Here is a 22,272-nt window from a genome sequence, read left to right on the forward strand (position 1 = left end):
TCCTGAAGCCTTCCAGGAGCCCACGAAGAGTCTCCTCATTAGAACAAAAGGCTTTAGGAGCTCTGTGTCAGGAACCAGGGTCAAAGGCCAAATACATATGTCCTATTATATCACAATGTCACAGACCCTGAGAAGGACGTAACAAGCTGCACTGCCCAATGTGGCAGTCACTGGCTGCACGTGGCCCTGAGCACTTCAAATGTCCAACTTGAGATGTATAGTTAAGTGTGAAACACAACGGATTTTGAAGCGTTAGCTGGAAAAAATAATATAAAATAACTCATTAATTATTGTTATATAGATTACATATTAAAATGATAATGTTTTGGTATATTTGGTTAAATCAAAAATATAATTAAAATTAATTTCACCCATGTCTTTTACTTTTTTTAATGGGACCACTAGAAAATTTAAAACTATTTCCGTGGCTCCTGTGATATTTCCATTGGCCAGCACTGCTCTAAGCAATGGGAAACAAACTCTGTAGACCAATCAGCTGGGGTTTGGAAGAAAAGACAGCAGGAGGCAGCAGGGAAACCTGAGATGAAAAGAAACTTAAGAGACATGTTACCCAGCCCAGCGTGTGAAGTAATTTGGATTCTGATTCAAGAAAATGAAATGTGGGGGAAAGAAATAGTGCGAAACTCAGGAGACGAATGGAAATTGGAATACTGCCTGGGTAGCTGATGCTATGAAGGAATTATTGTTAGTTTCTTTTAGAAGTGATAATGGTTGTCTAATTGCGCTGTCTAAAATAAGAGCCCTTAGCTTTTAGGCATGCATACTGAAACGTTTGCAGATGAAATGATAGACATGCAGGATTTGCTCTCAGTACTACAGAAGGGGTGGCGCGGATTTGGGTATAGAAGAAAGACTGGCTGTAAGTTGGTAACTATCGAAGCTGGGTGAATATGGAGTTTCACGGTGCCAGGCTATCTACTTGTGTACGTATTCAAAATTTTCCATAATAAAAAGTTTAAAAAAAAAGCAAGCTGAGATTCTGGCCCAGATGGCCTGGGTTCAAAGCCCAAGGCCAGTCTCGTTGGCTGTGCCTCCGTTTGCTCATCTGTAAAACAGGGATGATAATACAGTCCCTACATTGCGGGGGTTTATCTGTAATGTGCTTAGAAATGTGGAAACAAAATACAAGAAATGAAAATACGTTGCAGGCACTTAACAAGCTGTCGCCAGTGCTCGCAATGCCCTATTCAGGGGAGGTTATCCCCATTTTACCAAGAGGCTAAGTCACCTGCCCCAGGGCAGCCAGCCCATAGAGGCAAAACCAAGACATGTCCTAAGTTTGTCTGACTCTGAGTGCAGGCATGATGTGAATACTTATGCTGGGGGCTCAGGGATCAACTTTTCCTGTCCTCTCTGCTTCTCTGGTCTTTTTTCTTGGACAGAGTCTTGCTCTGTCATCCCAGGTAGAGTGCAGTGGTGTCATCATAGCTCACTGCAACCTCCAAGTCCTGGTCTCAAGCGGTCCTCCTGCCTCATCCTCCTGAGTAGCTGGGACTACAGACGTGTGCCACCACGCCCAGCCTTGCTTCTCCAGTCTTGAGAGATTTGGGGCCCATTTCTCTGCAGATCAGCTTGAAGAAACTTGCTTCCCTCCTGCTCCTTTCTAAAAAAGGCATAGCATTGGCAGAACCCAGAGCTCCGGAAGTCTTAAGGTGGACTCCCTCAATTCTAAGGGGCTCCACCTCCCCTAGTGGAGTTGGACAGAGGACAGAGGTCCTGGCTCTGTCCTTATGGCTAGGGGGAGGCTTGACATGGGCAGGACTGACGGGACAGGGCCGGGGCCAGGGATCTTCAGAGGCTGCAGGGAGCTAGGCAGGGAGCTGCCTCTTCTGTGCCACACCTAGTGGAGGGGAACTTGCTGAGACTGATTTATTCCACCCAGCTCCATAAGAACCTTTGGATGGCAAGGAGTGAGGAGACGAACCTCTGAAAACTCAGTGTGCCTATCCCGTCGCCTCTGTTTGCACGCTTCTCAGGATGGGGAGCTCACTTCTTCCCCTTCTTTAAGGATGTGGTTGTGCAAAGGTCTCCAGAATCCTCTATTACAAATCCTCATTCTCTCGATGAAGAACTGAAGGCTCAGAGATGTCAAGGCACTTACCCAAGGGCATACCTGGTCCCAAGGCTCTGACCCTAGACAATACTCCTTCCACATCTTTGCTATAGAGTTTCAAATGAGGGAGGGATCTCTGCTGGCTGAGAGGTCTAGGAAGGCTTCCCAGAGGAGGTGACATTTGAGATGGCCCTTAAAGGATGGCACTAGGATGTTGCTTGGTGTCTTAATTCTTTCTGTCCTGCCCACCGTATCCATGGCTTCACTGCCATATCTCTCACACTGAGAGTGGCAAGCACACTGGGAACAGAAGTTTGTTGAATGAATGAATGAATGAATGGGGCAGGAAGGCCACTCCCAGGAGGTGAAAGGGCAATGATATAAGTCCCTTCAGAACCAGGGGGCGTGTTGTAGGAAGCCTTGGGCCACAGACATTGCAGCGTGCAGGAAGGGACAAAACTCCTCCCGCCCTAAACTCCGTGTTCTCCGCCACGCCTCTTGCGTGCTGGCTGCGCATGTATGACACGAAGGATTCCTTTTGTTCTGCGACTGGCTCGGGCTCTCTGTTCATTGTGTTTTCCTCCCCCTTGTTTTGTAAACTGGGCGGGGTGGGAAGACGGGTCACAGCGCACGCTCACCCCGCCAGCCGCCCTCTCCTCCCGCCCCAGCAGGGCCTGTGCCAACCCCGGGCATCGGGGCCCTTCCAGGGGCCGGAGAGGCTGCAGGAGGGGCAGCCTTCTTGGGCACACCCAGCCACGGCTCCCTTCCCAGCCTGAGCTGTTCCTGAGGAATCACTTTTCTGGGAAACACACTCCCTTTCATGTGGTTTCGGATTTTGCTCTCTGGCAAGGATTTCTATTTCCTCCCGGTATAAATCCCGTATGAGCTCATGACAGGAAGCCTGAGCCACGCAGGAATGTGGGGAGGGAGCATGGTCACCGTCACGCAAGGCAACTGCTCCTGACGTGGTGTATGCCAGCCACGCCTCCGCACGGCCTTGGGGCATAAGGGCTTGGTTCTGACAGCCAGGCGGCATTAGCCCACTGCTCTGCCTTCTGTCCGGACTGGGGGCACTGTGGGGTGATAAAAGAACAGGGAGCCTGGGTACCAGGACTCCAGGACCTGGGTTCAAGGTCAAACTCAGCCACTAACTGGCTGTGTGTGTCCCTGGAAAATGCCCACTCTGTAATGTGTGGGGGTCTGATGAAATAATGTCCAAGAGACCCTCCCACCTTAATATTGCAGGATTCTGTAAAGTTAATCTGGCAAGAAAGTCCAAGGGTGGAAGAAAGAAGGATGGACAAATATGCCCAGTACGACAATCCTATGTTGAAGTGAGATGCCGCCAGAGCAATGTCCCCAGGGGCTACAGCCTGGCCCCAGACCCGTGAGCCCCTCTGGCCCGGGTCAGGCCCCAATAGGCCACGCCGGCAGGAGGCAAGCAAAGCCTGGGCTCTCGGTCCAGGCTGGCATTTCCTTGCTGCGTGGCCTTGGACATCTCATCACCTGTCTGGACCTCAGTTTTCCTCTCTGTAAAAGAGATGGTGGGTAGGTTGGACATTTTCTTTTTCTTTCTTTCTTTCTTTCTTTCTTTCTTTCTTTCTTTCTTTCTTTCTTTCTTTCTTTCTTCTTTCTTTCTTTCTTTCTTTCTTTCTTTCTTTCTTTCTTTCTTCTTTCTTTCTTTCTTTCTTTCTTTCTTTCTTTCTTTCTTTCTTTCTTTCTATTTTTTTTTTAGACAGTATCTCACTCTGACCCCCCCAGGCTGGAGCGCAGTAGCATAATCATAGCTCATGGCAACCTCAAACTCCTGGGCTCAAGAGATACTCTGAGTAGCTGGGACTACAGGTGCCTGCCACCATACCTGGCTAATTTTTTAATTTTTGGAGAGATGGTGTCTTGCTACGTTGCTCAGGCTGGTCTTGAACCTCTGGCCTCAAGCAATGCTCCTGCCTCAGCCTCCCAAAGTGCTGGGATTACAGGCACGAGCCCCCACGCCCAGACATTTTCTTCTTAAGCACCAAAACTCTTTTCTTTTATAAGATTGTTGCAGAAACCTGACATCACGCAGAGAGGAAGGAAACATTTACATCTACGGAGCATCTAAAATGTCAAACATTGTTCTAAGAGCTTTATAATCACTAAGGTACTTTACATTTAAAATGTCAAAGCTGTTCTAAGAGGTTTACAGTCATTAAAGTACCTTATACTTACATCAGCTCCATGAAGTAGGTGCTGTTATCCCCATTTGACAGATAAGAAACTGAGGCCCTGAGGAGTTAAGCCGCTTGCCCAAGGTTATGCGCAGCTAGTAAGTGTTGGAGCTGGGATTTTCTGATCAGGTGTGGATCTCGGTCATGAAACCACAGGACCCTTGCAGTGTCAAACCCCTGGGGACATCTCCAGGCACCTGGGCCATGGTCTTCCAACATTCATGCGTGCATACATGTACACACACACACACACACACACACACTGTGCCTGCCAAACTTGGCTCAAGCCCCAAACCAAAGGTAGCTGGCAAGGTTGAGAGACCATCAAACATCCCAGTGGAGCCCGGGGGCAGGGAAGAGCCACAGGGAGCTGCCAATTTCCCTGAGCTGTGCAGCTGAGGCCCCAGTGGCCTCCATTTCTGCGGCCAGCTGAGCCTGGGGCTGAGCTGTCCCCGGGCAGCCACCTGCGCAGAGCTTCTCCCCTGGAAGGATGTAAGTCACAGTTCCCCCCCAGGACAGCCGATCCTGCTCGCCCACCGACCCCTCGGTTAGTCCTGGGGGCATGCCCTGCACCAGGAACCTCACTGGGTGGGAGCCGGTCCAGTGCTAGAGAAAGGACTTGTCATTTGGGCTCAGGCAGACATGGGTTTGAATCCTGGACCTGCCTCTGATGAGCTGTGTGAGCTAGAACATCTCGGGTTACTTTGCTGCCTTGGCTTTCTTATCTGGAATACAGGAATATGGTGCATCAACCACTCAGTGCGGCTTTGAGGATGTAACAGGTAGGGCACACGCTAAGTCCTGTTTCCCTTTGCCTGCACCCTACAGATATGTCTGCCGGGGAGAAAAGGAGAAGCAAGGATCACTCTGCCCTCTAGCAGTCAGTCAGCAACCATTTATTGAGCACCTACAACAGAGAAAGGAAAAGCAATGACACAACAGCCCTATAATAAATGTCATGGCAGAGGCAGGAGAGAATACCCCTGCTCCGTCAGGGTTCGACCAGAGGAACAGAACTAGCGGGAGATACGTATTAAGAGATTTATTGCAAGGATTGGCTTATGTGATTGCAGGGGATGGCTAGGCAAGTCCAAAATCCTCTGGGAGGCAGTCAGGGAGGGTAGCTGGAACCCTCAGGCAGGGACTGAAGCTGCTGTCCACAAGCTGAATTTCTTCTTCTTCTGGGAAACTTGGGATCTGCTCTTAAGCCCTTCAAATGATTGAATCAGGCCTGTCTGGAGAATGGGGGACAATCTCTCTCATGGAAAGTCAGCTGACTGGGGACTTTCACCACATCTACAAAGTGCCTTCATGGCAACACCCAGATTAGCATCAGACTGAATGACTGGGGGCTGTAGCCCAGCCGGGCTGACCCCCAACACTGAGCAGCACGGAGCACCTACAGGAGGCCGCGCAGGCGTCAGGAACACAGCACGCGGGCAGGGCATTCGGGCAGAGGGGCGGCTGCAGCCAAGGTGTGCAGAGGTGGGAGTGTGGGAAATGTCCTTGGGGGACAGGGAGTGCGTCCCCATGGCTGGAGCACTAGGGAAACAGATGAAATAAAAAGGGACTAGAATAAAGGACAGTTTAATAAGCGACAATAAACAAATACGATGCCTTTTTTTAGAGGTGTCACTATGACAACCATGGCACAACAGTGAAAAATCCGCTTGATGTGTTCCAGGTAAACCTGCAGGAGACGAGAAGATGGTTGAATGTGGAATACAAAAAGGTCTGTGCTTAAGCATGGAACTCAGGGAGGTTTTAATCTTAGATTTAAATGTTCTTTACTGTGGTGATATTATCGTTTTTTAAAGGAGATGTTATTTTTTTAAGGGGCAGGAGTAGTATTAGGATGTCCGAAGAAATTTCCCATTTATTAAAACTGCAAAACCCAATATACAGAAAGAAATGAAACATGCTAATCAGCATAATCTAATCGTAGTGAACAGGGATAAATAATAATAAGATAATAAATAAATAAATAAGCCCCAGGGTGTCCGAGATGGGCAGGGTCACACAAGCAGGCCTCACGCTCCCTGCAGAGAGGATGGGTGAGGGGCTCTGCTTCTCGAGGCTCCTCCTGGTCCCCCCCCAAAAATGTTTCCAGAACATTCCAGGTCCATAAAGTGTCCAAATGCTGGAAGGGCCCACACATCTAGGATTGAATCAGGTTTTCTGACTCAGCTCTCTTTAAGAATCCACAGCCAGCTTTGGCCTTCTTTTCAGGGAAAAGGAGAAAAAGGCTCCTTGGAAACTCTGTGCTCAGGGCCAAGCGTCTTCCACTGTCGAGGCTGATACCGTTCATGCGGCACCATCGCCCCCTCCCTCACCCCACAGGTGCTGGCCCGAAGCTTACGTTTGTGACCGTCTGTAAAAAGTGTCCCGGCTCAATGACCATGCAAAGCAGACTGCAGAGGAAAGCATCTGTGCCGGCAAGGGGTCCAAGAGGGACTCGGAGACCTCGGTGCTTTCTGGCTCTGGCCTGGACTCCAGCTCGCCGTGTGGTCTGAGGGATTTTACTTACTTACGGAGCACATGCTGTTCAAAACTTGGCATGTGCAAAACACAGTCGCCGGCACGGTGCAGGGGGGGAAAATGAACAAGGCAGGGCTCTCCCTTCTGAGAAAACTGAATAGAATGGGACACACATGCACACCTCACGCCTTATGCACATATGCACACACATGTGCTCAGCCACCCTCAAACCGCTGCAGAGACAGCTCAGCTCTCGAGTGTTCCCCTGGATGGACAGGCTAGGAGCGTCCCAGCAACACCTGTCTCCCCATCCAGCTGCGTAATCAGTGTCTGCGAGCCTCAGCTGGTCTGTGAGTGGGAGAGCAGGTGGAAGGGACTCCCCCAAGATCCTACAGCCCCTGGTGAGGCTAGAGCAGACAAGCCTTCCTGGGCGGTGCAGGAAGAGCCACTTACATTCTCGAACACTCCGTGAGCTCCTGTATCAGACACACCTGGACTCACCTACTCCCGCAGCAGCCCCAGGAGGTAGGGGCTGTTTTTATACTGCCCCCCATTATACGGTGGAGAAAAATGAGGCACAATGAGGTTAAACAACGAGTCCCATGGAGGAGGACTCACTTCCGGGTCTGCTTCCAGCCCTTACACCTAACCGCCAGGCTGTTTGTAATGCAAGTTTCCAGCCAGATGATTTTGGACTGTGTTTTCCACATTTGTTCAATCACATTCCCAGTTTCTGCCATCTCTACGTCACCTGTACAGCTATTTATTTCAGCGGTCCCCAACCTTTTTGGCACCAGGGATTGGTTTCATGGAAGACAATTTGTCCATGGACTGGGGGTGGGGAGATGGTTTTGGGATGATTCAAGCACATTACATTTATTGGGCACTTTATTTCTATTATTATTACATTGTCACTTGCTACTCACTGATAGGGTTTGGCTATGAGTCTGCAAGCAATTGATTTATTCTGGTCTCTGTACAGTCCAACCTCTCTGCTAATGATGATCTGTATTTGCAGCCGCTCCCAGTGCCAGCATCACCGCCTCAGCTCCACCTCAGATCATCGGGCATTGGATTCTCATAAGGAGCGGGCAACCTAGATCCCTCACATGCGCAGTTTACAGTGGGGTTCACGCTCCTATGAGAATCTAATGCTGCTGCTGATCTGACAGGAGGCGGAGCTCAGGTGGTGATGCGAGCGATGGGGAGCGGCTGTAAATACAGACGAAGCTTCACTTGCCCACCGCTCACCTCCTGCTATGTGGCCCGGTTCCTAACAGGCCACAAACTGGTACTAGTCTGCAGCCTGGGGGTTGGGGAGCACAGATTTATTTAACGTCGACTTAGTTTTGAACTGTAATTTCATATCACCAACTTAAATGGAAAATGAGTATTATTTGTCATAAAAGAAAAAAGTTATCTGCAAAAAATAAATGCAATGGAATATAAACAATGCTATTGAACTCTGGCTAGATTCAGAGGACCAGCCAGGCTCTGAGCCGCTCTGTCTCTGTCGAAAGGGGAGATTGCAAACATAGAACGGTGTTGAAGACACGCCAGCTCCACGCTGGGACTTTCTCCTTGGCCTAATCAGGAGAATCACTAAATGATTCAAGGTTATTGACCACCCGGTTTACCTCCCTGCCTTGTAGAATGCTTCCTGGCTCTAACACGCAGCCATAAGATACGGGACACAAGTTGACATAGTGGAGAAAAAATATCTTTTCCTTCTCCCCTCCTGAGTTCTTGGTCGGGGCCCCTGTAACAAAAGAGAGATGAGCAAGAGAAAAGCATACAAATTTATTTCGTGTAAGTTTTACATGACATGGGAGCCTTCATATGAAGCAGTTCAACCTGAGTGTTTCTACGCTGGGGGTGAGGGAGAGTGGAGCGTCGGGAGACCCGTGCCAGGACAAAGGGGTAGGAGCCAAGTGCAGCGAACGGGGAACAGGCAGCACCCGATCACTCACGCTCCTCTCCATGCCCTGTGTCTCGGAGATAAGGCAGCTGCTTTCCTCTGGGGTAGGCAGGGCGCCTCTCACGTGAGGTCACATGACCTGCTGCAGGGGAAGGTCAGAGAGTCCTTCCTGCACCTGCTGTTCTCCGCTGCCCTATTTGGGGGCAGCATGCCCTGAGCCCTGTCATATGCTACAAGCTTGGGGATCCCTACGAGGCAAACATGGCCCCTGAGATAGTGACACTGTGCATTCTGTGGAGGCCACAGCTTCAAAGGCCCTAAGACCTGGGTTCCTGGGAAATCAGCACAGACTCTCTGAGCCTACAGTGGAATGTACTCCTGATAGCACCCAGATCCAGTGTTTGCATGATCAAAGGAGGGGGAATGTTTTTACAGTAAGTCTTCTCGGACAGAATTCTGAAGGGGAAAGGGCACAAGTGAATCAGAATGTTGGCTGTTCCCTCTAAAGCATCTGTTTAAAAACCAAGGGGGAAAGCCCAGCGGCGGAGTCATCTCCTGCCCCTCCCACACCACGCCAGGTGCAAGGATCAGATTCTGCCAGGGGCCCGGGTCCACCCTGCCTGGCTCTGCAGATGGAAACCCAGGCCCAGAGAGACAAGGAGCCCACAGGGGGGCCCTCTCGGAGCACCTCCCCCTGCCAGAGCGCCCTGCCCCACCGCCTCTCCCCATAGTGCCTTAAACAGTCCCTGACATCTGATTTTATAATCCCGGGATGTGTCAGTCAGGGTCCCAGTAGGAAAGGGAGGGCACCTTTGAACTGGGTAATAGAGGGTCTATTTACAGTGGTGTAGACAGCACTGGGGACACTATAAGGAGCAGGCAAGACCTCAGGGTGCCTCAGGACCGGCACAGCAAAGCCTCGGCCTCCTGCAGCCTCCCGCCCTGATGGGAGCAGTGAAGTCTGGTCAGCCCCCAGGGAGGAGCCAGTGCTCCATCCCCACTCCCCTCCCAGGCTCCTGCTGGTGCCCAGCAGCCAAACACAAGGGGAAGGCAGGTGGCAAAGGGCCCAGAGTGCGGTCCTGGTCCTCCGGGGGCAGTGGGCAGCCAGGGGCCCCAGCCCAGGGCACACCTCCAAAGCAAAGGGGGAGGAACAAGGACGGTGACTTCAGGCTCCCAAATTCTCCCAGGTCCCTAAACCGCCTGCTCTCTGGACATCCTGAGAAAGCCAGAGGGAAAAGCCCTCAGCTTTGTTTTGAAAATGAGAGCAATGTTTGCAGCCATTAGCAAGCAATTAGGATCTGGCTGGGCTGATGTGGCCAGATCTGGGGGCACCCAGCCAGGTAGACCCATCACAGCCCCGTGTAACAGAGGTCAGTGAGGGAACGCTGGGCACCACCTCCAGGGAACCAGACTGGGAGGACCCGAGTTCTCTGAGCCCCGATGTGGGCTGAGGTCCCTGGGCTGTGGGATTCAGCTGGAGAGAGAGCCCCACGGGGCAGGGGGTCTGTCTTCACTCTTTCCTCTGAATCACCAGCATGTGATACACGCTCAATAATCTTCAAAATGTTTTTTTAAATGACTGATTCAAACACATGACTTCTGACCCCCAGCTGAATTTTCTTCCCATGAGCGAAGGAGGGCCCCTCAGAAAGGCAAGCTGCTAGAGCTGTCTTCCCGTGCTCCAGCTCCCCTTCTGGAAGGATCAGAAAAACGCCGCTGCTCATCGCATCTCTTGCAAGTCCCAGACCCTGAACTCAGCTCTGCTTAGGGGTTCATGAGTTGGTTCTCTATCTTCCACTTCACTTCCTGTCTGCTGATTCAGCACTTTTAAAAAATGTGTTCAAATTCCCTGAACCCGTCCTCTGCCTGGTCTCCACCTCCCACAACTGAATCAGGAGAGCAGCGCTCCGGCAGCCCAGGCGGCCTCTGTTCATGGCGACTTCTCTGGTTGAGAAGTGGCTGAAAGGTAACGTAGGGCAGATCTATGGCCACACCCACACACATGCACACACACGTAGCACACGCACCCACACACATGCACACAGACGCCCAGATGCATGGACCACAGCTTTTCACACCCTTCCTAGACAGGAATACAAGGTCGCTTGGGATCCGTGAGAGAGAGTGAAGTTTGGAGCAGGAAGCCGTTCCAGAGCTGAGGTTCTAGTCCCGCCTCCAGGTCTTCCCAGCCGTAGATTTACACAAGTCACCCCACCTGTGTGCACCTCATTTCCCCCTCTGCAAGGCAGGCATACAGCCGATGCCGCCCTCCCAGGGTGGGAGTGAAGTGAAAGGGGAAGAGGGAGACAGGCATGGTCAATGGAAGCCCACGGTGCAGAAAGGCTTACACCTTCCCACCCGGCTCGGCAAGGCCCCGGGCTCAGAACCTGAGAGCACCCTGTATGGTAACCACCCGAGGGACTGCACGTACTCATCTGTGTCTGTCTCCCTTGTTAGGCTCGAAGCCACTCGAGACCTCGTGTCCAATTCTCCTCCATCACAGACCCCTCCCCGAGCTCCAGGCCCACGCTGGACCCCACGGCCTCTCCCATCCCCACCTGGAAGTCTCAAAAGAACCTCACCTTTCACAGGTTCCAGTTGAAACACATGCTCTTCCTCCTCCAAATCAGCCCTTCCTTCTTCCCCTCTGCAGGAGACGGCAGCCGCTGGGGGCAACTTTTACGCTTCCTCACCCTCATTGCCATCCCCTCTGTGTGCAGTCTGGCACCAAGCATGTCAGTTTTACTCTCCAAACTCTTGGGATCCAGTCTCTCTGTTTCCATCATCCCGGGTCCAGACTAAAGGGCAGCCTTGCTAGCAGGTCTCCCTGCTTACACCCTGCCCCTCCACCATCCTGCCTCCGCAGCAGCTGCCAGGACCTAACACACATTCACACCCAGCTTCTTCCTGCCTCAGGGCCTTTGCACTTGCTCCTTCTGCCCAGACATCCTCTCTCCCCACCATCCTCTCACCCTCTTTATTCCTGTGCATCCTCGGGTTTCATCAGCAATGTCTACTCACCCTCCCAGGCTGGCCCAGGACCCCACGTTCTATGCTGTCACAGAACCTTTCATTTGATTTCATTGCACTTACATCAGTTTGCCATTATTTAATGACTGAGTGATGTCTGCCACCTCCGCCCCACTGTGTCCCTAGCACCCGGTATGCGGTCAGTACTTCACAGACCTGTGTTACCTGAAGGACTCGGCAAGTCCCACTGCCCTTCCCTGGTGGAGATACTGTGTTTTATGGTCCCCCCCTGTAAGGTTTTCGGTGGCAGAGAGACCAGCGGACAGAAGTTATGGCCAAACAAGTGGCTTTATTAAAGCTCTCCTGGGCGAGGTTCACAGGTCCTAGGGTCAGGGCCTGAGAAGTCGCGCTGCCCGGGACTGAGGCAGGGTTTTTATATATGGGGTGAAAAAGGGGGTCTTGGAACATTCCGATAGGATGTGGTCATTCGAAGCCTGAGCACTTTGCCTGCAGCAGCTGAGTAGAGCAGGAAACCGAGCTCAGGGTGCTCAGCCGGCGTAGCTGTTCTTGCCAGTCATAACAGGATGTGGCCTGGCCCCGGCTGCAAGCCAGCAGGGAAAGGGCCCGGGGCTGTCGTTGCTGTGCCCGTGGGGGTCTTTTGGCCAGCCTTACACCCCCAATCTAACCATCTTCTCTCCTCTGTTTAGCCCAGGCGGGGCCTCGCTCACCTCCCACTCTGAGTTCAAATGTACTCCACTTGGAACATACCCATGTTCGTGTCCGTCCGTGACGGCTCTGTGCCCACCATGGCCTCTTTCAGGTGAGTCAAAGGGATTTCTCATCTGCTATTTAGGGGAGCGGAACAGACAACCTGGGGAACTCCCAGGACAGCTCGATCCTCACATCCTGGACAGCAGTTGAAGGAACAACTATCCCATCGCCCCCTCCTTGAAGTCCTCAGGGGCAAAGCCTCACCTCTGAGCGCCCGGGGAGGACCACTCTTATTCCCTTACTCAGCCTCACTCCTGTCCACCACCTACAGCCACCTTCCAGAACACACCAGCAGCTTCCCACTTCCGTGCCCCTGCTCAAGCTGTCACCCCACCTGGTCTGCCCTTCCTCCCTCTCGTCCCCTGTTGAAATGCTCCTCCTCCTTCAAGACCCAGCTCCAGAGTCGCCTCCCCACCTCCCCTACCCCAATTCTTCCCCCCACAGCCTCCGCAGCACTCCTCACACACTGGGCCACCGCTGTCAGGAGCTCAGGCAGGGCAGGGGACAGGCGGCACCCCTCTCTGTGTCGCTGCGCCTGGGGTGGAGCTCCACACAGAGCAGATGCCGAAGGAGCGTCGAAGAGACGGAGCATGGCTGGATGGGTGAATCACAAGCCCGGTCTGGCTCCAGGATGCCAGCCAGCTGCTCCGGGAAGCAGAGGGGCTTTTCCTGGGAAACCCCAGACAGTCAGCAGCATCTCTCCCATGACGGTGGCTCAGCTCCTCGCCACGGACTGCCCAATGCGGCCTCCCCACGAGAGCCCTTCACCTTCCCACTCACACCGCCAGCACCAGGAAAACGCCCAGCCAGTCCTGCCCGCTGGGCTGCGCTTTAAGCTTTTCAATGTGTCTTCACATCCACTCTGTGATTTGAACTTTGCAACAGCCATGCAAGGTCAGTCAAGAAGACAGTAATACACTACTCCAAAAACAAAAAAAAAGCAAAATGAAAGCTCAGAGAGGTCAAGCAATTTGACCAAGACCACACAGCTAGGACTGGAACCCACGTCTGGCCAAACCCTATGCCACTTTGCTAAAGGTAGAGATGAATTAGCCTTAACAGCAACACTTCTGTCCCTTGGCCTGTGAGTTTTGCCTAAGAGTAAAAGAGAAGCTAGTGGGTTAATGATAAGGCCAGTGACACAGGCAAGAACCTGCCAACTGTGTGCGGGGGTTTGACACTGGTTGCTTTAACAGGTTCACAAAAATAGACAATTGCTAATGTTTATTGAGCCATGTGCAGTGCTTAGAGCTTTTTGCACATTGTCTCAATACCCACCACAACTCTGAGAAGTAGACTTTGTTAGTCCCATTTTACAGGTTAGGTCATTGAGGTTCAGAGAAGTTAAGTAACTTCCCCTAGGTCACACAGCTAATAAATAAGGGAGCCAGAAGGACTGTCTGGCTCCAACGCCCCCGCCCCTTCTCCACCATGCAACCTCTGATCATCTCCAACACCTCCCGGACAAAGGGTATAGACGTGTGATTCTGTTGCCTTCACCAGAACAGGCAGACTGCCCGGGCAGACAGGGAGTGGGAAGGTGGGCTGTGATCTCAGAGCCAGGCTAGAATCTCTGCATCTGGAACGATATCATCTTTCTCTTCTAATAAATTACTCATTTACGACAAGCTTTGAGAGGCTGAAAGATAACCAGCTCCGTTGCGAGGGGCCCGGGCGGTAAGGAAGGAATGTGCGGTGTATCTTCCCATCACGGAAGCTTCAGGGAGGTCCAGGGTCCGAGACTCGTGACCATTAGTGCTGTTGATGGACACTGGCCAAGGAACTATCCCAGTGGAGCTTCAAGATGAAGAACGTGAGGTCTCAGTTGAGTCCCAAGGAGCAGAACGTGAGGTCTCAGTTGAGTCCCAAGGAGCAGAACGTGAGGTCTCAGTTGAGTCCCAAGGAGCAGAGGAGGCTCTCTAAGACCCGGGAAAGTCAGGTGTACAGGGATGCGGAACACAGCCTGAGTTGCACCCCGACTTTGCCATGTCCTGGCTGCCTTCGGGATGCTGTCTGCTGAACAGATGAGCCATCTTACCCCCCATCGCCTTCCTTTTGTGACCTTGAGGTGTAACAGCCTCTTTTCCGCTTTTTTTCAGTGCTGACATGCTCAACCTCACCTCGCAAGTGCCTGCTCTCAACGAGGACCTTTCCCAGGGCAACAGCTGCCACCAGCTGCACGAGTGGCTCAGCTGGCTCAACGCCATCCAGGCCCCTTTCCTCTGGGTCGTGTTCGTGCTGGCTGCCCTGGAGAACGTCTTTGTCCTCAGCGTCTTCTGCCTGCACAAGAGCAGCTGCTCGGTGGCGGAGATCTACCTGGGGAACCTGGCGGCGGCAGACCTGATCTTGGCCTGTGGGCTGCCCTTCTGGGCCGTCACCGTCGCCAACAACTTCGACTGGCTCTTTGGGGAGGCGCTGTGCCGCGTGGTGAACACCGTGATCTACATGAATCTGTACAGCAGCATCTGCTTCCTGATGCTGGTGAGCATCGACCGCTACCTGGCCCTGGTGAAAACCATGTCCATGGGCCGGATGCGCGGGGTGCGCTGGGCCAAACTCTACAGCCTGGTAATCTGGGGGTGCACGTTGCTCCTGAGCTCGCCCATGCTGGTGTTCCGGACCATGAGGGATTACAGAGACGAGGGCTACAACGTCACCGCCTGCGTCATCAGCTACCCGTCCCGCACCTGGGTGGTGTTCACCAACGTCCTGCTGAACTCCGTGGGCTTCCTGCTGCCTCTGAGCGTCATCACCTTCTGCACCGTGCAGATCATGCAGGTGCTGCGGAACAACGAGATGCAGAAGTTCAAGGAGATCCAGACGGAGAGGAAGGCCATGGCGCTGGTGCTGGCCGTGCTGCTGCTGTTCGTGGTCTGCTGGCTGCCGTTCCAGATCAGCACCTTCCTGGACACGCTGCAGCGCCTCGGCGTCTTCTCCAGCTGCTGGGACGAGCACGTCATCGACATCCTCACACAGGTCAGCTCCTACGTGGCCTACAGCAACAGCTGCCTCAACCCGCTGGTGTACGTGATCGTGGGCAAGCGCTTCCGGAAGAAATCTCGGGAGGTGTACTGCGGAGTGTGCCGGAAGTGGGGCTGCAGGCCAGAACCCACCCAGACAGAGAACTCCATGGGCACGCTGCGCACCTCCATCTCGGTGGAACGCCAGATCCACAAACTGCAGGACGGGGCGGGGAGCAGGCCGTGAGCCGACGCCACCAGGGCTACTGTTCATTTGTGTGAGGACTGACGGACAGAGGCTGTTCAGCGTGGGCCGGGAAGGCAGAGGAAGCATCCCACGCATGACCTTGGGCAATGAGTTGGTGTCTCCAGAAAATATAGGAGAAGAGTAATTCCTGTCCTGCCCAATGGCAGGAAGCAGGGCTGTGAGGATGGGGTGGCCTCGTGTACAAACACGACAGTATCATGATTCCCATTTGCTGCCACCCTGGACCCAGCCTGCGTCTCCCCAGGAGTGGAGGGGGCCTGGGGGCCTGGGGCAGGGATAGGAGTGTCTGAGCTTCCCTCCCTGCCCCAGCAAGACTGCTCGGACCCCCAGGAGAACTGCTGCCCCAGCTTCCAGGCAGTGACCGGGTGCACACACGAGACCTGGCTGAGTCACTGCCCTGGGTCTCTTTAATCCACTCAGCTCAGACTTTGGATTAATGAAGGTTAAACTCTGAAGACTCCTGGTAAGAACCCAGAGACAGGGTTCTGTGGGTCTCCTCACCAGTGGACAAGGTGGTCTGTGCAAGCGAAGAACCCGATAAGCACTTACAGAGCACTTTCTGTATACGCAGCATTGAACGCCTCAAGCAGAGGGAAGAAAGAGAAGACAGTCCCTGCCTTCAAGGAACTAGAAAACCAGTGTGGGGATGACCGGGCTCTGGAGCCACCAGCAGCCTGTTCTACCATGTGTCACGCAAGGCACTGTGGGAGGTACAGAGAGCAAGGGGGGCAAGGAGCCCAAGGTCCCAGCCCAGCCGATAACTACTTGCACAGTCACCTCGTCCCTGCCTCAGTTTCCCCTTCTGTAACATGAGGTGGTCGTGAGGATTAAAGGAAGCTATAAGCATAAAAGTACTTTGAAAATGGAAAGGTGCTATGTAAATGTGAGGCATTATTATGCACACGAAACTGGGATAAATGTATTATGAGGAAGAGACACTGAGGTTTAGAAATAGCTCTGCAGAGGAGAATCAGGGCAGGACGCCAGGGGTGGTGGGAAGCTTCCATCCGCAACGCCCGGGATGTGGCCTGGTGCGGGTCCCTGGCTTGTTAGGAGACAGGCGCCCATCACTGCCTGAGCTCGGCGGTACCTTCCCCCGACCCACGACACCCCACCCCACCCCAGTCCATGGAAAAATTGTCTTCCATGAAACCGGTCCCTGGTGCCAAAAAGCTTGGGGACCGCTGGACTGTAAAGCACCTGTCTGTGTTTGGCACATAGTAGGTGTTTACTCCATAGCCCCCTTCCACCTTCCCTCCCCAGCACCCTGAGCCCCTGCCCACATGCACACGCAGGCACTGGGGAGAAGCCCCCTCTTCAACGCGTGCTTTGTGATGAGGCGGGGGGATTTCCGCCCACACTGTCGGGATTGTTCCTGTCTCAGCGGTCAAGGGCGCCAGTCAATGGTTTACTGGCGGGTGGCCCGGTGTGACCCCAAGAAGAGCTTCAGTAGGAAGCAGAGGGGGCTACCTAAAAGCAGCAGGCCAACGACCGGGCACGCAGCTCCCAGGACCAACCTGCGCCACGCGGCAGACTCAGCGCCTCGGCAGGCCCAGGGAGGCCAGTGTCCGGCTGGGAAGTCTGGCCACAGGCCCACGTGACCTTCTGGAAGGCCTCTGGGGACAAGGCCCCCACACGATGAGCACGTCTAGGGCTAAACAGAGACACCCAAGCAGCTGCCCAGCCGTCAATTCCCCACCCCGGGATGGGCGGCTCTGCCCCGGGCCGAGTGTCGGGCTGGACCAGCGTGCTTGGCCCTGCCCCAAGCCCCAGCTCCTCCCTGGGGAATGTCTTCCTTTTTCTACTCGCCTCAATAAACTGCCTCCTGTGGCCAGCGCTGTGCCGAGCCCCGCGGGGCGGTGCAGAGGAAAGTACCACCCAAGCCGCTTAGAACCAAGGCCACTCAGTGGCATCCCACGTGGCAGCGCCCACTCGGTAAATGGGCATTTATTAGCTGCCTGGCTCTCTCTGGAGAGGCTGCACCCTGGAGGGCGAGGAGGATTTGGATGGCAAAGAGCCCACACATCCTGACCCATCCAACTCTGAATTTTAAAACAAAAAGAGTCAAAAAAGGATTCCCTCCCCAGCGTACCTTTTTTTCCCCGCACCAGCCACATCCCTCCGCCCCAATACGTACACACGTGCAGCTAGAGAAAGAAAACAAAACGTTTAGCACCAGAATGAAGCCAAGCCATGCCCACATCGTGAATGTGGCAGTCCTTCAAGGGCGGAGCCGGATGGTGGGAGGGTCTCCCAGGAGCAGAGCTACCCCCTGGTGGTCACGCGGGGGTCCGCGAGTGGTCTCGGGTACCACTGAGTCTGCAGGAGGGGAGCCCTGTGTTGCGCTGATGGTGTGACAAAGGGAGTGGTCCTGTGACAGACCCAAAGAGCTGTTACATTACAAAGAGGGAGCGTTTTGCATACAAATGAGAAAATGGATGAACCATGAAAACGTGTCTTTTCTGCCCCAGATAATAAATGGATGAGGAGTTTTTGCATGGCTCTGTCATTTGTCACAACTCCCCACACCCCTGAGTTTTGTCTCTGGGACATTTCCTTGGGCATTCAGAAGCCTTGGGGGGATTCCGTTTCTTTCTGTTCAACCTGACCAGTGGTCTCCAAGCTTTTGTGGTTGTGTGTCCCTGTAGGGAAACAATGTTGATTATGCATACGCAATGTGTATATTGATTAGCATCTATGAAATGCACATCCTCGAATATCCTCAACAAGTAGGAATTTAAGACAGATTACATAAGAAATGACTATTTCCCCTATCCTACATTCCTACATGAGTAACTCTCTACCAAGCTCCTGTCAGGTGCCGGTGAGACCCTATACGGCCCTAGAATTATAGGGGTAGCAGTGATTCCATCTTTCATTCATGCAATATGTGTTTATTGAGTGCCTACCATTTGACTTTCCCTCCGAATTAGGAATATCCTCTACAATATCCAGATTAAAAGCCACTGCTTGCATACTCCCAGTGATGGGGAACTCATTACCCATTCCATTTGGGACTCCTTCATTATTCATGTATTCATTCACTCATTCATTGAAAAAAACTTGCATTCTCCGTCTCCATAAATGGCCCTCCTCCATCCATCCATCCATCCATCCATGGTAGAAACCTGGGGCTCCTCGTTCCATGTGTCCTCTCCTTCATCCCTCCCACCTAGTGGGTCGGCACCTCGTTTAGAGTCCACTCACTCTGTTTCCTGGATCTGTCCTTTCTAAGAGATGACCAACCATCATCTCTTACTGGTCCTCCCGCCTCCAATATTAACCACCAGCGTCTTCCAATGCTGATTCTCCACGCGGCAGCCAATGTGATCTTGTAAGAACACAAACACACCCTAGGGAGGCCATAGACACAGAGAACAGTGCTCAGGAGCCATGGTTTCAGGATCAGGCAGACCTGGATCCCACCTGGGGTTCTGCCTTGGGCCTTTATTTGCAGTGTGGTCTTGGGTGTCTCAGTTATCCTTCCTAAGTCTGTGTATCCTCCCCTCTAAAATGGGGATAGTAATGGTATCTGCCTCACAGAACTGTTAACAAGATTAATGTATGAAAGTGTTGAGCACAGCGCCTGATACATAGTTGGCACCAAACATGTTATCTGTGATGATGATGATGATGATGATGATGGCTGTTAAGATGAAGGCATTCTCCAAAGAAAACCCCTTCAGTAGGGTCTTGGATATAATAGGTGGATATAATTCAATAGTGTCCCAACTCTCTGAGGATAAAGTTCCACAGCTACAACGTGGTTTTCAAGACCCTTCTGGCCCCTGCCTTGTCTCTCTATCTCCTTCTTCCTACTCCCAGCTCATTCTCTACACTCCAGCATATTGGGCATAGGTGCTGACAGAGCCGAGAAAACGGTCCCTTCTCCTCCAGCGCCCACCTTCCCGCCCAGCCTGCACCCCTCACAGAGCACCCTGAGCGTGGATCTCTAGTGCCCACAAGTGTCCGCAGATCTCACTCCTCCAGAGGGTTTGTTCACAGATGTTTCCATAACTCAGGAAAGTCTGTGATCCAGACAGAAACCACATGCCTGGAAACCCGAGCAGGGCCCTCAGCAGACAGAAACGGGCTGGGGGATCCTCCCCTCTCCACCGAGCAAGGCAGCAGGAGCAGCCCCTCCACTCCCGACCCTCCTCGCTCCAGCGAGCTGGCGCCAGGGGAAGAAGCCTCTTGGGCCTCATGGGACCAAGCAAGGGCCCAGCTCCTGAGTCTGCCCTGGCCAGAGCGAGTAAGGGCAGGGTGCAGAGACGCAAACTAAACACCAGGTGACCTGACGGGAGTCCATGCTAGTGATGACGCCACCGTTGACTTAGGAAGCTGATTGAGCGCAGTCATCGTGACTCAGAAGGTGCAGTCTCCGTTTTTCAGAACCCATCGCCTTTGTTACCCAATGTCTGACCCATTGCAAAGCCTCCCGCAGTTTTGATCCTTTGCCCAAACCCCGGGAGGATGTGGGGGTCAGGGATGAGCAACAGAGGTCATGGTTTGGCAATAGCAATGGCTGAAAGTTTAATGGTTTGTTTGTGTGTGGTGTTTTTATGGTTTTATTTTTTGGCTGAGGCAAAATAGCCCTGGGTCAAAGGGGCCCCAGTGAAATGTTTCGTACTGCGCTGAGCACTTGACACACCTCACCCCAACCACTCCGGGCGTTTGCGTGATCACCAGCGCAGGGCGTGGAAATTGAGGCCCCGAGAGGGAAGTAACTTGCTAAGGCCACATACTTCTGAAGGAGGGTGCTCTGGAAGCTTCGCATGCTCTCCCAGTGTTTGTGCTTTATCAAACAGAGGATGCAAACTCTGTCACAGACAAAGCCTCAAGGTGCCTTCTTGCATGAAGAGCTTATGAGCCAGGGCTTGGGCTGTTTCTGCCACAATACACAGACTTTGCCTCTTCTAGGCCTTGTGAGTGCTTGCTTCCTGCCCAATCACCTCCCCAGAGGCTGGTGGATATAATTCACCTGCCATGCAGTTCACCCTTTTCAGCCTTTATTCATTTACGGAGTCATGCAACCATCACTGCTATCTAATTCCAGAACATTTTCATCACCCTCAAAGAAGTCTCATGTTCATTAGCAGTCACTTCCCCTCCCTCCCTCCGCACAGCTCAGGCAGCCACTGACATTTCCCTCTCGAGATTGCCTGTCCTGGACGTTCCATAGAGATAGAACCCCACAACACGTGCCTTTTGTGTCTGGCTTCTTTCGCCTACTTTGCGCTGAGACATAATGTTTAATTGTAGGGGAAGAACTTTGGGGACCAGGCCTTGAGTCTCCACCATGCTGCTTACTCACCATGTGATCTTGGCAAGCCACTTTCCTGTCTCCCCTCCCACCACCTTTGGTCTCAGTTTCCTCATCTGTAAGGTGGAGAGAGAATGCAGTGTCTGCCTGTCTCACTCAGACATAACAAGACTATAAAGACAGCACCAACAGGCTGTCCTCGTGCATCTGTGAGATGTAGAGATAATTCAGTGTCTGTCCATCTCACTCAGAGATAACAAGACTATAAAGACAGCACCAACAGGCTGTCCTCGTGCATCTGTGAGATGTAGAGATAATTCAGTGTCTGTCCATCTCACTCAGAGATAACAAGACTATAAAGACAGCACCAACACGACCAGGGCTGCCCTGAACCTCTACCGTGTTCCTGGTTCACATCTCAGATCTGCCACTTCCGGTCAGTTAACTTCTGAGTTTCTGTTTCCTGTCTATCAAATGATTATCTGGGTATTGTGAAGATTAAGTGAGATGCAGATGCTGTAGTGGGTTGAATAGTGTACCCTCCAAAAAATTCACGTCCACACAGAACTTCAGAATATGACCTCATTTGGCGATAGGGTCTTTGCAGAAATAATTAGGTTGAGATGAGGTTATACAAGTTGAGCATCCCTAATCCAAAAATTCAAAATCTGAAATACTCCAAAATCGAAAACTTTTTGAGCTCCAATGTAATGCTCAAAGAAAATGCTCATTGGAGCATTTTGAATCTCAGATTTTCAGGTTAGGGATGCTCAACTGACATAATACAAACCTTCCAAAATCTGAAAAAATCCAAAATTTGAAACACTTCTGGTCCCAAGGATTTCAGATAAGGGGGTATCAACCTAAACAACGGTCGCCCTAGACTGAGGGGGCCCTAAATCCAGGGACGGGTGTCCTCCTAAGAAGAGGGGAGAATACCCAGGGACACAGAGAAGGCAGAGATGGAGGCAGAGGCTGGAGCGGTGATTCCAAAGGCTGGGCTACCCTGTCTCTCTCTTCCTTCCCCAGGCCCCAAGGGTGGGCTGATTCAGGGAGTCTCAGACACAGTTAAAAAGAGACCATGGGGCCCAACTCCCAGCTTCCTGACAGCCCAGCCACCCGGCATATTTAGGTGGGAGGTTGTTTATAGAAAGCCCGGAAGGATGGCCAATGATGGGGTTCCAAGCCTCCTCTAGACGCCTCTCCACTCTGAGTCACCCTTCATGGCCCACTCACTGGCCGGCAACAAGTACCTGTTTCCTCTCTTCAGTTCTGGCCAAGACAGAGGACAGCCTGTGTGGCCCCTCCTTGTCATGACACTGCCACTGTCTTGTGCAACGAGAAAATGATAAAATTAGAA

General features: G+C 52.6%; 1 protein-coding gene across 2 annotated transcripts in view; it reads left to right on the plus strand.

The window, feature by feature from the left end:
• Positions 1-15,751, plus strand: part of BDKRB2 (bradykinin receptor B2) — a 28,285-nt gene extending 12,534 nt beyond the window's left edge. Inside the window, exons 2-3 of one of the 2 annotated variants that reach the window (XM_012650087.1) lie at positions 12,363-12,470; positions 14,521-15,751. In XM_012650087.1, coding sequence (XP_012505541.1) covers positions 12,397-12,470; positions 14,521-15,628 — 1,182 coding nt within the window. In that variant the 5' untranslated portion in view covers positions 12,363-12,396 and the 3' untranslated portion in view covers positions 15,629-15,751. Of the gene's footprint in view, positions 1-12,357; positions 12,471-14,520 lie in introns of both variants that reach the window. The other variant, XM_012650086.1, reaches the window with a different exon arrangement.
• The last annotated feature ends 6,521 nt before the right edge of the window (positions 15,752-22,272 follow it).

Source organism: Propithecus coquereli, unplaced genomic scaffold, assembly GCF_000956105.1.
Source record: "Propithecus coquereli isolate 6110/MARCELLA unplaced genomic scaffold, Pcoq_1.0 Scaffold310, whole genome shotgun sequence".
NCBI lineage: Eukaryota > Metazoa > Chordata > Mammalia > Primates > Indriidae > Propithecus > Propithecus coquereli.